General features: G+C 38.5%; 1 protein-coding gene across 1 annotated transcript in view; it reads right to left on the bottom strand.

Annotated features, from left to right (window-relative positions):
* The window catches only part of DHX36 (DEAH-box helicase 36), a 52,712-nt gene that overhangs the window by 24,984 nt on the left and 11,536 nt on the right, over window positions 1–16,192 (bottom strand). Inside the window, exons 4-12 of the mRNA XM_004379177.2 lie at window positions 15,925–15,963; window positions 14,369–14,539; window positions 11,936–12,015; window positions 11,139–11,213; window positions 10,820–10,986; window positions 8,196–8,277; window positions 4,064–4,204; window positions 3,664–3,766; window positions 3,193–3,280 (exon numbers count right to left, since the gene is read on the bottom strand). Coding sequence (XP_004379234.1) covers window positions 3,193–3,280; window positions 3,664–3,766; window positions 4,064–4,204; window positions 8,196–8,277; window positions 10,820–10,986; window positions 11,139–11,213; window positions 11,936–12,015; window positions 14,369–14,539; window positions 15,925–15,963 — 946 coding nt within the window. The remainder of the gene's footprint in view (window positions 1–3,192; window positions 3,281–3,663; window positions 3,767–4,063; window positions 4,205–8,195; window positions 8,278–10,819; window positions 10,987–11,138; window positions 11,214–11,935; window positions 12,016–14,368; window positions 14,540–15,924; window positions 15,964–16,192) is intronic.

Genomic DNA, 16,192 nt, shown 5'->3' with positions numbered 1-16,192 from the left:
TTTGTCCACTTAAAGTGAATCTATTTTAATCAGAGACAATATCTGAATTTTTAGAACATACTATTTATTAAATACCCCCGTCCTACTGAAAAAGTAATAAAATAAACCTGGTTAAATAATAAAACAAACCTCCTCAAAAGAGACCAACATTTTTAAAACATAGTTTTCTTGAAAATATAATATAGTCCTACTTTATAGCCTTTCAAAAGGCAATAGCTCCAGCTCATTCGTGATTATTAGCCAACAGAGAAAGACTCTGGCTGTAGTACAGTAAGGGAAGTGAAGGCATGTTAAGGAAGCAAGGGCAAACGTCACGTTTACCTATGGCTGCTAAAATGCAATCTGACTTAATCTCTAGGAACAGTGTCTCAAACGACTCAAGACGGCTATATTTCCCCAGAAACTGTTGTTATCCAAAAGAGGTAAGATACTCCCCACAGACTATCCATCATTATTCTCAGCTCTAGAAAGTAGTGAAAAGCAATAAAAAGCTGTCAAGCAATTGATGCTGCCAAAATAAGAATGTTCTGATTTACCTGTCGCTGCAACACAAAATGAAATGTATCAACTATAAAAACACTCGGGCCAAATATACTGAACTTGAACTGAATCAAGCCTTCATATATAATTTCCAGCTTACAGGAAACACAGGGAGGAGAATCAAATGAAATGATACCGTCAAGATTCAGACAAATTCAGAGTGCCGCACTTCTTACAGGACAATACCAATAAAAAACCAAACCGACTGCCATTGAGTTGATTCCCACTCATAGCGAGCATAGAGCAACCCTGGAAGACAGAGTAGAACTGCCCCATAGGGTTGCCAAGGCTGTAATCCAACCGTCACATCTTTCCCCCACGGAGTGGCTGGTGGGTTCGAACCTCAGACCTTTCAGTTAGCAGCTGAGCACTTAATCACTGCAGTGCACCACCAGGGCTCCTTTTAGAAGACAATTGGCCTGGTCTTTTCCATAGTCATTATTACCATGGGGAAAAGGGGGAGGGGGGGTACGGGGGGCAGGGTGATGTCCTAGAAGTAAATTTAAAAATCATCAGGTTTGATTTTTTCTAGTTTGAACAAACCAGCTATGAAAGACATTTTGGGGACCGATAGGGAAATCTGATTATAGACTGAGTTATTGGATGATATTAAGGATTTGATGTCATAATGTCATTATGGTTATGTAGGAAATTGTATTTTTAGAGATGAACACTTAGAGATAAAATGTGATAGCTGCAATTTACTTTAAAAAGGAAAAAAAAAGACTGCAAAAATAATTGCTTTTTTAAAGTCGTAGGTATCATACGATTCTTTAGTTTTCTGTATATTTTAAAATTCTCATTACAAAAAATTTAAAAAAAATTATAGCCATGAATAATGAAATTGAAAACAAATGGGACAAAAACAATTTATATTGCTGATACGGTACAACTAAGGGAGTCCATGGGAAGAAAGTGGACACTCTTTAAGAGAAGAAAGAAATAAGAAAGTTGATAAGCTTTTACATAAATCGAGTTTCAAGATTTACTTTTTGGTCAATTTATCCCCATTCTACACACAGTGGCTAAGGCACAGCACGGTAACTGACTGTTAAGGCTGAATTTTTTCCAACATAATTTGTTTATTCAAGAAAAAACATCGCTCAACTTCAGAATGCATTCCTTGAAAAGGAATTGGTATCTCCTTCCTGGAGAGCGGAAACTATGGCGGTGCAGTGATTAAGAGCTATGACTGCTAACCAAAAGACTGGCAGTTCGAATCCACCAGCCGCTCCTTGGAAACAGTATGGGGCGGTTCTACTCCGTCCTATAGGGTCGCTATGGGTCGGAATCAACTCGACAGTAATGGGTTTGGTTTTGGTTTTCCTTGAGAGTCATTCAACGTAGAAAGTTAATGAAGTCAATTATGACAATCTATAATTTCACACCCTCTACCCATTCCTCCAGAAATGATCACTGTTATATTTTGGTACACATCTTCCTATATTTTTCTTTTTAACTAAATATGATCTTTTTTTTTTAAACTAAAAGTAGATAATTCAATTACATATTTAATAATGATTATACTTTTTCTAACAGGAGCCCTGGTGGTGCAGTGGTTAAGCACTTGCTGCTAATCGAAAGGTCAGCAGTTTGAACCCAACTGCTGCTCTGAAGGAGAAAGACGTGGCAGTCTGCTTCTGTAAAGATTACAGCCTTGCAAACCCTAACGGGCAGTTCTACTCTATCCTATAGGGTTGCTATGAGTCGGAATCAACTCAACGGTGTGGGTTTTGGTTATTATTTTTTCTATAAACACTATCACTGACAAGGAAAAGACAGTATTTCTTTATACAGAAATCAAAATATTTCATCAGCTAGAGAGTAGTAAATAATTTTAATTATAGACAATGCTTTGAGAGTTTTACCATACTGTGATTCAGCAAAGAATGAAAATACATCATTGCTATTTTAATGCATACTATGAGAACAAAGTATTTTTATAATGTCTTATAAAAAGAAAAAAATGTTTCAAAAGCACTTCAGCAAAGTCTAGAAATTATATTCAGAACGAGAAGATAATAAATAGAATTTGTTCTATACTTTACTGATTTGAAGTTAATAATGGTTACCGAGCATACTGTTACTTTTATAGTAGAAAAGTGCCCTCGTGCATTCTCTAAGTCAGAAGAGTTTATGTCTCTGAAGTGTGCTGTTAAAGAATAAGAACCACCGGAGGAACTATGTTCAAGTCACATTCCTGGATTTGGGGTGAGGATGGGGTCTGGGCATTGGAATTTTAAAAAAGCTCCATGGGGGACTCTGTTGTATAGTCTGAGAAGAGAAACACCAGGCTAAGTGATAAATTAAAGCTTTTCTTCCCAACAAAACCCAGCAGTGAGTGAAGAAAACAACAAAAAACCTCCAAATGCCAACATCTTAACTTTAAGGGCTCCATTTTACTAGGCAAATTTAGGAGGAGAGGTAAAACACTGTCTTCATAACACTGAATAAAGAGCTTCACTACGTGCCCATCACCTTCACCCACGACCGAGAACTCTGGAAAAGAAACAGGCGTGACTCTGAAAAACCCAACCCGGGCTCTGACCAGTGAGTTCTTACACTGAGGCACCCTATGCTTCTTCAAATGAAAGAATACACCCCATTACATACCACTCTTGGAGCTGCAAAAGACATACATTTACATAATACCTGACTGAAACATCACTTGTGACATCAAGAGATCGTGTAAACTGCTGATATTGTCCCAGCCTGGCAGAAACACCAGTATTGCACCATCCTGTATGAAGGAGAAAGAACCATTACAAAGGATCACAGCAACAAAATGCAAACGATAAAATTTTGTGCACACCGACGACTTCGTTAAAATTACACAAGTTGAGGATAATTTTAGTTGCTGGTTATAACTAAAAGAATACAAGTGCACGTTCAAAAAATAAGGATTTATTATCTGGATGTTTCATTTGTTTAGCGTTCTCTTCAAATAAGTCAAATGCCTAAATCTTTTTGTATTTTGAGATTCTTATTTCTGGTGCCAAAAGCAATTTCTTTCATAGTCTGTTTTTTTAGAAGCATTTAAGAAAATTCTTTTTCTTTTTTCATGGCCTTGATACATTAATAAAATTGTTACTCAAAGAAAAATAAAAAATGAACAAAACTAACCTCTTCTTCCAAAACAATGTATCGGATAAGGGCAGCAATCAAGTTCAGATCAACTTTATCATCATCCATCATTTGTAAAACATTTACAGTCCTTGCAGAATACCTATCAGAGTTGAACAGACATAACAAAACACGTGGAAAAGATTATGTTGTCTACTATGATAAAGTTTCTTGTGATTTAAATTGCTATAAAATCTTAATACTTAACTCCACCTGCAACTGGGGGAACATACTCTGGAGAGAGGAGAATCACTGGGTCATAGCGTTTGAAAGTCAAACAGCACCGTTTAGCTGGAGTACCAGATGTGCAGTGCTCCAGCTTAATATGCACAAAGACAATCCCTGCTTTGGGTTAGTGGTTCAGCCACTGGGTTCTCACTTTCAAACACACTACACTTACCTTCTTCGCAGTTCCCTTACGTAACCTGCCCAGCGTTCTTCATAGATGGCTTCTTTGGCTTCTTTTTCCTGTCTATTTACGTGCCCTTGCATGAAACCCCTCTTAAACGGGGATCTGTATTCTTTTTGTTCTGGAACATATCTAAAATAAAAACATTCTTAAATATCTTCTTCTTGAAACTCTTTTTGGTTTTAGCTAATATCTGACACTACATTAAGGATTAAAAAAAAGGATTTAAAGATAATTTTTCACTATAATTTCTAGGAGATGCTTATTAAAATATCGATTTATTTGCAAGCATTAATTTGTATATAAATATCTGACATTTAAGATAAAATCATTCTTCTCCATCACAGTACATAGACCTCTAGACCATTTTTAGCAGTCAAATTAGAAAAAAGTAACTTTCATCTTCAATTTTAACTTTGCTTTAAAACACAAGTTAACATTAATTATAAGCCTGATACAACAGTAAAGACTGCCTAGTAGAAAGACTGATTTTAAATATGGGAGGTTCCCAAACCTGACTGCACGTAAGAATCCCCTGGGGAGCTTGTAAACACACAGTTTCCTAAATCCCGCCCCTTGTGATTTGGATTGAGTAGGTATGCCGGGGCCTGCTAATCCGGGAATTTTAATTAGTGCCCCAGAAGAGTCAGAGAGTGCAACCGTAGACCTACGGACCCAGGTCTGGGAGCTATTTAACTCGGCTCGGCACCCAGGTACGGCAGACTGGCCACCAGCACGCACGTCCCCCGTGCGTCAGCCCAGTGCTACACCACGCCTCCACCATGCTGTAGGGACTGCTCAAACACAGAGCACACGTCTGCGCAAGGATGCCACCTGCCCCGTGGGTTCTGAGAAGCCCAAGGGTGGGGAGACAGAGGAGAAGGCAGCTAACCCAACGTCTCCCCGAGTTCAGCTGGAGCACAGCCTAGAGGGCACTGTGGGGTTTGGAGGGTGGGCTGTGGGCTTAGACAGAACTGAGCTGATGTCCTTGCTACTGACTGTGGGACCTTGGACAAGTACTAAACCTCTGGCCTTTGGTTTCCTTACTTGAGAAATTGATACTCTTACAACAGTGTTATTACAAGGATAACAATGTGATATAAAGTATAGGGCCTGGCACACAGGAGACACCCATAAAGTGTTAATCCCCCTCCCTATTCAGTACCTGTGACCCAGGACTCCCCTAAGTCTTCGAAACATATAGAGGCACCAACTTGAAGTCGGGTAACCTGAGACAGAGATTGGTCCTGGTCAGCAGGATGGACCCACAGTTGGCTGCCTTCCCAGCAATCCCCCAAAACAGAGGGAATCTTCAGTCCCCACTCCCAGCCTCCAATCGCCACCCTCCATATCATTCCATCCTGCCCTCGCTCTGGCCATGGTGCTTCTGCCCTCCCACTTCCTGGGGGCGCAGCTCTTCTGAGAAGAGCACAGCTGGGGGCTTCGGATGAAAACCTCTTCTCAAGGACCAACCTCCCTCCTCTGAGTCCCGTCTTAGGGCTGGTTAGGGGACTGCAAGTGCACAGACACCAACCCTTTCCTCCCAGAGACCCTTAGCTGCAGTTCCTCGCACAGCCCCTGCCTTCTAGGGAGGTAAAGAAAGCAACTGATCCCCTAGAGGGTTCCCAAGGAGCGGCTGGTGGACTCAAACTGCCGACCTTTTGGTTAGCAGCCAAGCTGTTAACCACTGCGCCACCAGGGCTCCGATCATTATTTAACTTTAGACTTATGATCCCCAAAGCTGCTTTCATTACTGTCAAGCTGTTGACTATTATTCTCTTAGAAAACTGGTAAATGCGCCATGCTAGAAAGCAGGACCCATGATAGAAAATGAAGTGGAAGAGCAAGTGCACAGGAAATTTACAGCCACTGGTGGTTAAACTAGGGCATGCTCTCTCACGTTAGCATGCACGATCCTGACAGGTATGTCCCTCCTTCCTCCTCTGAGTTTCACCCTCTTGACTTGCTCAGTTTGTCCCCGCTATAGAGTCTCATTGCCAATACACTCTACTTCCCCAGCACAGGCCGGTCACACTTTATACAACAGCCTGTATGTCTCCCTGTCTAGATATAAGCTCTGAGGGCATGTGCCAAGTCTTTCCTGTCTTATCCTCAGTTCCTAGCACAGTGCAAGATACGAAGTAAAGCTTAAAAAATATCTGTGGGTAGGTAGGTGGGAGGGTAGCAGGGTGGGAGGGAGGGAGGGAGACAGGTTGGCCGGCTGGTCAAAATGGGGCTGACTGTTCCCCAGGTAAGCCAGGTTGTAGGTAACTCTGCTCTCAACTTCCTACTATCACTTCCTGGTTTTCTCATTTAACAAGGGAGCTGTTGGGTCTTGAAACTTCTCATCACAAGTGTTTCTACATCTCTCCAATTTATTCAGATGTTTACTGCAGGCCTGGTACTGTGCTAGACAACAGTTACAAAAATGAACAAGACAAAATCCTTGACCTTGAAAAGTCTGAAGTCTACTGCAAGTGGCAAATATACAGAGATACACTAGATGGCATTAGGTGTTCTCAGATACGCCACAGGAGCCCAGGTAAGAGAGCAATTCACTCTGTCGGAGGGATCACAGAGGGCTTCGCAGAGAGGGAAGCCGGGATTTGTTCTTACAGAATCAATAGTTTACAGACAAAAGGATAGAGCAGACGGCAAATGGAAGTCTAAAAAGTGGAAACAGTATGTAAAACAAGGCACAGCCATGAACGAAGAGGCATGGCCTGTCATATTACAGAAGACTGCACATTTAGCATGGCAGGCCATAGGATGTACGACTGGGAGATGAGGCTACAGAAAAATGGGGCCAGACCATAAAGGGCTTTGGGATGACTAGTTAAAAAAACTGGACCTGATCCTACAGCCTGTGTTATCCCAATCTTTTTTTGCATCAAAGAATACAAATATAATTTTGTACAGCCCCCTGGAGAAGGCTGCTAGCAGCTAATGGCCAGTGGCCAGAGGGTTGAGGAAATCAATAACTTGTGCATACCAGCTAGCATGCTCTGCTATCAGTAATGTAAAGAGAAATCTCATATGCAAGTCTGGCCTGGAGAGAAAGTGCATATGACCAGGTTTGTTTTTAAGAAAACACATGGCAGTAGTGGGGGAAAAACAGAGGCGAGAGTGAAGACCACAAGGACAACAATGGACCTAAAGGAGAAGTAAAAACAAGAAGGCATGTTATAAGGACCTGAAGGTGAAGAAACAAAAACAAGAAGGCACGTTATCAGGACCTGAAGGTGAAGAAATAAAAACAAGGCATGTTATCAGGACCTGAAGGTGAAGAAATAAAAACAAAAAGGCATGTTCAAGGAGAAAGCTCTGAAGCAAACTCAACAGAAACCCTGTGTGCTGGGGAAGAGTAAGGAAGGACCTGGAGTAACCTGGATCCTCGTAAGCACAGAGAACAGTTGGCACACCCTAACTGCTTGATAAATATTAACTCTTTTCACTTACTGTTTAGAAAACAAGGTAGAGAATAACATCATTAACTAATATGCAGTATACTGGGCAAGAAACAGTGTTTTTTTTTTTTTTGGTGGAAGCATGGTGGGAATTAAATATAAGATAATGATACTGGCTTGAAAAATACTATGTTCAAGACATCTGTGGTACCAGAATGCTGTTGTGTAGAGAGCTGCAGTCCTGAAAGCTGTGAAAACATCGAACGGTGGTCAATGTGCAAACATAAAAGATGGAGAAAAAGGTCATTCAGAACCTTAGAGGGAAATCCTATTTAAAGAGTGGGCAACAGAAGCCAGCAGAGGAGGATGAAAACCAGGTAGAAGGGGAGCCAGGAGAGAGGTGTGAGCACTTAACAAAGAGGTCCCCAAACTTTGTGGCCCGTTAAAATCACCCAGGGATCTTTAACTACTAGTGCCCAGCTATCACCCCCCGGCATTGTAACTTAATTAAATTAAGGCATGGTGTGTGAACTGGGCACCTGGATTTTACAAGGCTCCAGGTTATTTTAATATGCACTAATGTTTAGGAACCCTTGATTTAAGGAAAAAAGACATTTTAGGTTTTAGAAGTGGTCGTGGCGAGGTCCTGAGACTAAAGCTTGGCATGAGAAAGATGATTTATTCGTACCTTTTATTTTATTTCCAATATTACTTACCTTATCTTTTCAATTATATCTTCCAAAAGATACTCCACAACCGGAAAAGTAAAACCAGGTATATGTATGATTGGACAGTCACCTGTTATGGTAGAAAAATAAACATAAAACCGTCCTCAAATGCTGGGGAAAACGCCACACTGTAAACAGGACCTGACCAAGACAGGGACTTTCCATCATCACTCGGAACTTCAGGGAATGCTCCTGTGACTTGTACAGTTCTACCCCGTTTTTCCAAATCTAATTTAAATAAAAACAGCAGTCCAGTCTTTTTAAAAGTTTTATACGATCCTAGAAAATGTCGTTTTATAAAGAAACTCAGCCCTTAGAAATTCAACAATTTCCCTTGAATTATAAACTAGAAGCCAAAAAAAAAAAAAAAAAAAAAAAAAAAAGTTCACACAAGGCCTCAACTCAAAAGTTTAAGGATCGATTAAGTTAGACACTTAAAACCCATTAGTTAGAAGTCTATTTTCTATTTGTTATTAGCCGAAATGGTGCCACATCAGAACCTAAATGTTACTGAAATCTAGGTAAGAAGCATTACTTCTTGTGGCACCAGAATTAAGGAAGAAAAGCAGTTAAAGAAACCTAACTAAATATTAAATTGTTACTTACTATTATAGATTGAATTGTGTCCCCCAAAATACGTTTTGTAATTCTTAACCTCTATGCCTGTGGTTACAATCCCATTTGGGAATGGGATGTCTTTGCTATGTTAATGAAGCAGGGTTGGCATAGGGTGTGTCTTGACTCAATCTTTTTTTGAGATATAAAAGAGATTAAACAAGCCAGGGAGAGAAGCAGAGATGGGGGAAGAGAGATGCCAAGCCACATGAAGGTCGCCCAGGAGCAGAAATTCCAAGAGACGAGGACCTTCCTCCAGGGCTAAGAGAGACAGAAAGCCTTCCCCCTCCTACAGCCGGTGCCCTGAATTTTGACTTCTAACCTCCTAAACTGTGAGAAAATAAATTTCTCTTTGTTAAAGCCACCCATTTATGGTATTTCTGTTATAACAGCACTGGGAGAAAAAAACCAAACCCACTCCAGTCGAGTCAATTCTGACTCATAGGGACCCTAAAGGACAGAGTAGAACTGCCCGATAGGGCTTCCAAAGAGCACCTGGTGGACTTGAACTGCCAACCTTTTGGTTAGCAGCCATAGCACTTAACCACTTTGCCACCAGGGTTTCCTGGTTTGCAGCACTAGATAACTAAAATGCTTAGTTGCAGAAGCACTAAAAAAAATCTTTAGTACTATTACATAAACACTATTTACTTCTCATAACAAGCACAAGCAGTACACACTATAAACAAAGCCAACACTGCATCAGAGGTCAAAATAGCCAAGCTAGTTATCACAGCTCTGCCTTTCATAAATTTACGTTCATATCTTAATTCACTGTCTTATTTAAAAAACAAGGACATAACACCTGTCCTAACTTATCTTGCAAGGTGCTGAAAATTAGCTGGGATGCGTTTAAAGGGCCTTTAGAAGCTAAACACACGCACGCTGACTGCCACAGCTTTATTACACTTTACCTCCCTCTCTCTCCTCTTCCCTTCCCAAATACAAGCAGGACAGACAGAGTGGCGTTATTTTAAAAGCACGTACCTTACAGCTAGATAAACCTAAGTTCAAATCCTCTCATCTTTCTGTTAAGTATCCAACCTGGGAGAAGCTCCTTAACTGCCCTTGGGCGTTTTCTCATTTCTAAAAACGGGAATAAAAACAGTACCTACCTCACAAGGTTCTTACAAGGGTTAAAGAAAACAAAGTGCCAAACATATTACCTGGCACACTGTAGGTGCTCCATGAGCATTCTTACTATTATTAGCAAACTGTCACACTAGCATGTGATGATAGCATGTAAAAGCCACAGAAGAATCACAAAACACGTCTCTAATACTACAGAAGAATCACAACAAGTGTCTAAAACCGTCTAAACTTGTGGTTTGGATTCAACGATGCCGTCTTAATTTTCTGGTAGCAGCACTAACAAGTTACACATCTTTACTAAAAAAGAGCAGTGATGATGCCACATCTATAAGTTAGGGTAATATTAAAATAAAATGAATGATGAAGCATTTATTTTGACTACTCTATACGAAGCACCGTAGTAGGTACTATGGTAACTGAATACAAACGAGCGTAAACGTTAAGATCCCTCCTACAAAGGACAAAGGCATAAATCCAGAGGAAATTCTACTGCCAAACTTAGCCCTTGACAGGACTGGCAAATAGAGGATTGTCTCCAAGAAGGGCCCCAATGTCCTTTTTAAGATCTAAAGATTACACATGCTAATTTATTTGCTCATAGTTTTAAAGCAGTTTAATTCTAAATAAAATTGAAATACATCCAGAAACTGTTCAAGTAATGAATGGGTTTTGAGTTTGTACCAAAAAAAAAAGTTACTGATTCACTATATGAAAAACTATTTTTGATAAAACGGAAACACCTCTATATCACTCCCCATTTCAAATTTATCTCCATCTCTGGCAAGCCAGCTTCCAAAACTTATGTTGACTGTAAACAGAATGCTTAGACATATTAGTTATTTATTACTCTAAATTCAGTGGTTCTGAGATACTTTACTAAAGTAATAATCATAAATTTCACTCACCAAAATATTCTGAAAATTTCTCAGCATTCAGTGTGGCACTCATCAGTACCACCTTCAGGTCAGGTCGAGACGTGAGAAGATCTTTAATAATCGTCATGAAGACATCTGACTGTAGATTTCTCTCGTGGATTTCATCCAGGACGATGTGACTGACACTGGATAAATGCCTACGGCAGAAGCGGGAAGCATGTGACTCGGTACAAAACTTACAAATGAAACCAGGAGAAACTGTCTGTAACAAGTAGTACAATCCAATTTAATAACTACATTTTTTGATAATATTTAACTTAGTTTGCTTAAATGAACGAAACATACTCACGGGTCTGACTGCAGCCACTGAAGGATGATCCCTGTTGTACAGTATAAGATAGAGCCCTGCTTCCTTGGCAGCCGACTGTGAAAAGACATGGATTAACACTTGATTGTCTTTTCTAATAATTTACTAAGTACCACAGAAGTTCCAGTCTTAGAAATTTTTAATAAAAAGCTTCACGCTTATTGTTTGTTATACAAACACCGACCACAGCAGTAGGAAACGTTACATTCCAGTTCGTCACACGTTACTTTAATTGTTATGATGCAATATTAATGATTTACTTTGAAAGGCATAATATTTGCAGCATGGCTGAGTTACTTATGGGGCTAAATTTCTGGTTCAGTGACTGGAAAGAGTGCTCATTTACAAATACAAATGGAATCTTGAGCTGCAGAAAACAAAGAAACAGGATGGCCTGAGACGGGGCAAAGATACAAAAACTCAGCTGGCAAAATAAAGAAATGAAGTCAGCGGGAAGGGTGGGTGGTATGAAAAGGTACAGGACACCAACTCCTTTCAGGGAGAGTAACAGCCTACTATTCTAAATCCAGGAAAAAATTATTGTTCAAATCATTCCATAACGTAAAAGCACATTTAAAGATGGCAATCCAAATCTGAGACTGAGTTAAAAAAGGGGTTTGTGGGTTCTGCAGGCTCCTTGTGCTACACTGCAGTTCCTTTAAATGTCAATTCTAATAGTAAAAACCAGAATAAAAACAGGAAAAATCTCCTTTCTTTTGGATTCCCAGCTTCTAAGTTTCACTAAGTCTACTGGTAAATAAGAAGTGACCATTCTTTACCTCTGGAGACGAATCTGGTATCCAGTACTGTTACCGCCGCCACAAGCCTCTGCCCTTTCTGCAGCCACTCGCTCTGCAACCTTTTCAAATAAAACGGTTACAATGAAAATAGTTTTCCGTTAGGACAAATATCCTGAACATCAGTAAAAATCTGGGTTTTCAGACAAGTTAACACCGCCCCTCCCCAGATCTATATTAAAATCCCAGCCATCTAAATCTGTGTGTGCCTTACAAGGAGCTGCAGGCTACCTGCTTCTCACGCTCCCTTTTCCTCTTGTATGTCCTTCAAGGACAAATTTTCTTTCATCACTAATTTAAAGCATCTTTCTATAGCAGGCCCTGATTAAGTTCTCTCTTTTTATCTTTTCTGAAACAACTGGAAATCCCAGTCTAACTTGTCATAACTATAACTTGAGGGTGAATACGTGCTGTTTTCTTGTTTGTTGCTGGGTAAGGATCAGGGCTTCAAACCAGTTGTTTTCGGTTCTTGTAAGAATAGTCTAAGAATCACCTGGGGATCCTGTTAAACTATAGATTCTGATTCAGTAAATCTGGGGTGGAAATGCAAATTCTCAGCATGTAGTCGAACTGAAAATAACTGGTTTGAAGCCCTGGTAAGGATCAGGGTTGCATAATTCCTAGTTCTTGGTTGTGCTGTGAAAGTTATGGTTGCCAAAAACGAGCTCTGGGCAGATGAAAAATTATTGTAATACTGATCTGTGTACTTGAGAGAAACCAACAGTCATCTCAGAACAGGATAGTGATACATGAGCTAAGAAACAGAAAATGATGTGATTAATTTCAGAGAAATAAATCTCAGAAGTAAAATTTTCCAACCAGGATATCTAGTATACAGAGATTTAGACCATTATTTCACTTTTTACTACATTAAACTACTCAACTTCCAACAGATTTTGGAAAAATACACAAAAGTAAACATAGTTACCATTTCTTCCTATTGTCAATACATATGGTAACTTACTAAGCAAAAATTTTAAGTACAGATTTTTTATATCTAGCTATATAATTGTGTTATGACAAAGTGATTTATTTTTCACTATCTGATCTTATGCAATTTCAAGGAATATGATCTTTCTTAAAAAGGGTGAAGACCGTTATTCTACTTTGTTTACAGTATTTCTTAGAAACCACAGCTTAAAATGTGTACTATATTCCCCGCAAAATAGTGCCGTAATTGGAAATGCAGTTCTTGTACACAGATTCTACATGACTTAGAGATGTAATAAACCAAAGTATTATCATAAAACCAAAGACAATCATGCATCTTCATTATTTAAAATTATGTACAGAATTTTATAACATGGGAAATAAATCCTCTTTACACACTGAGTGTTACAAGAAACCCCAAACCTCTTTAAATAATACACAACATATATTCAACTACATGATATAATCAAAGATAAAAACAAGACGTTATTGGTAACAAACACAAACGTACATAACTGTGTATCTGTGCTTGCCTTCTTCAAACTTAGGACTTATGAAGAATTATTAGATAGCCTAAATCACATCAAAAAGCAAACAAGATGAACTTGAAACAATGTCTTGTTTTTCTTCATGATAAATTTTCTCTTATTGAAAAGCTGCATTAAAAAATCATTGACCATCAGAAACGTAGCTTCCAAAACAAGCAAGGCTAAAACGAAAGCAAGACTGGCTGCACAACGTGAAGGATGTGATCAGTGTCACCCAACTGCACACGCAGAAAACGCTGAACTGGTGTGTGTTCTGCTGTGCATATTGTCAACAACAAAATAAATTACTTAAAAAAATACACGAAACTTTCACCTTTCACTACCATTCAGTGTGCTTATTATGTACTGGTAAACACGATCACTGTGAACTGAAAATAATATTGAACAGCATCTAATGACAGAGATTATTTGTAGCTTGTAATCAATTCTCTAATATTATTTTTCATTCTTTTGGTTTTATACTGAAACTTGCCCGGATTTATTGTTTACTTAAACTCATAAACATTTAAACATCTATTATCTGTCAGACAGAGGTCACTCAATCTTTCCAATTTGTGGTTGTTGTTGGGTGCCGTCGAGTCGATTCTGACTCATAGCAACCCTGTATGACAGAGTAGATCTGCCCCATAGGGTCTTCTTGGCTATAAACTTTATGGAAGCAGATCACCAGGTCTTTTTCCCATGGAGCCACTGGGTGGGTTCCAACTGCCAACCTTTTGGTTAGCGGCCAAGTGCTTAACCACTGTACCACCAAGGATCCTTCTTTCAGCCTTTCCTTCCAAATATTTCTCAACTAAATATTTGCTTTCATAGTCACAAATCCTAAGGCTAATTAAGAATTACTCTAAACCTTCAAAACCAGTAAGTTACAGTGAGACTACCTAAAGGAGAATGAAAGATAAAGGAGGGGGATTTTAAACAGTGACCAACTACTCACTGAGATGGCACTGATCCTTCTTGGCTGAGTACACACGATCCTGCACGCAGATCCTTTTCCTCGTTCGATATAATCATCCAAAATGAACTGAGTGACCTGAGTGGTTTTTCCACAACCAGTTTCACCGCTTATTACTGTCACCTGGTGATTAGCAATCAGATTCACCAACTCCTATTTCAAAAGGGAAAATAAAGTAAAAAACAACGTTGAGTAAGTCTGAAAACATAGTAATCCAAGTTCTACCAAGCTGTAAGATAATAATTTTTAACAAACATATTAATGCTTTTAAAAGTATGATATATACAATGCTGGCAGTTTGGATATCTGGATCTACCAGTTCACGTGATAAGTAGCAACAAGTTAAAAAGAACAGAGCTAGGGTACTGTTAAAGAAAAATAGCCTGACAGGAACAAGAGACTGGTAAGAATTTAGTTCCACGTATAAGAATTCACATTAATTTAAAAGAATGTTGACATCTGGGGTCACTGAGTACAGAGCTAAACCCCCTGATACTTACATAACCATTAAGGACATTACAGATCTATATCACTATTCATAAATATGGCTATACTCTCAGAACAAGTTTCATTCACTGTTTCAGAAAACAAAAAATAGCATAATTTATTTCAAGATTATTTCCTCTAAAAATAATTAAAATAAAGATAAGTTTTTAAATACCTAAATCCAATGGGTAAACTTCAGGCACACGAAAAATCTCCTGTTTGGGGAAGATCTTTCTTAAAAATTCTAGATAAACACTAGTATTTTTAATATTAAAAATATCCACTGTATTAAAACCACTCTACTACTTCAGAGGGGTTTATTTTAATCTATAAAACAATTTAACTTGAAAAGCTACCTTTTAAAAACTCCCCATTCCATTGTAACACGTTTCAGGACAATTTCCACATTTGAACAATGAAACTTAGCTGGTAAATATTTAGAAGTGGAATGTGATTCATTTATTCAACAAACATTTCATGGGTGTCCATAGAATGCCAAGCACTGCTTTTATTCAACAGATACAGAAGTGAACACAACAGACACCATCCTCATGAAACTTACATTGGCCTAGGAGGGGGAGGCACACAGATAATGTCAGATAGTAACAAATGCTATGAAAAATAAAGAAAAATAAAGTAAGATTGGGAGAATAAAGAGGGATGGGTAATGATATTATTCTATATGGGGTGATTCTGTGATGAAGCATAATAAACCAATTAGAACACCACACAGTCCTTCAATGTTTTAAGTTAAAATGTTTGGACTCGAATTAAGTGCAGGGAATTTACCCAAAGTAACCCTTATGTGAGAATTCTATTTTTAAATTCTTAAGATTTCTACTACCGACATAAATATGAGAAAATTTCAGGAAACTGTTTCATGACCATTTTTTCTTTTCATCCTCGAAGAATTCAACAGAACTCGCTTCCAATGATAACCTTCAGGAGGAGGTTCATTAATTTATATTTCTTCTTGATATACAGCTTTGTTTAAGTTTTTTTTTTAAATAGGTATTTTGCAAATCAAATCAAACAGTGTATATATATTTTACCTTTTGCATTCCATATGAAGGCAGCTTTTCCCGGAAATGCTGAAATTGACAAAAGAAACATAATCAAATTATAATCACAGTAATCAGACCACATCATAGGTAAATATGCTACAATCCAAAAGTATTTTTATTATCGCACGGCTTGTGTGAAATATCAACTTAAAAAAGTATAAAAAACAGCTTATCAATCCTTTTTATTTTTGAAACATTAGAAAATTGAATTATTTTACACCCAGCAAGATGGAGACAATTCCTTAAAGTTAACGGC

The sequence above is a fragment of the Trichechus manatus genome, unplaced genomic scaffold (assembly GCF_000243295.1).
Source record: "Trichechus manatus latirostris isolate Lorelei unplaced genomic scaffold, TriManLat1.0 scaffold00062, whole genome shotgun sequence".
Classification (NCBI taxonomy): Eukaryota; Metazoa; Chordata; class Mammalia; order Sirenia; family Trichechidae; genus Trichechus; species Trichechus manatus.
Note: the sequence above shows the minus strand (reverse complement) of the source record. Positions and strands in the feature narration are given on the sequence as shown.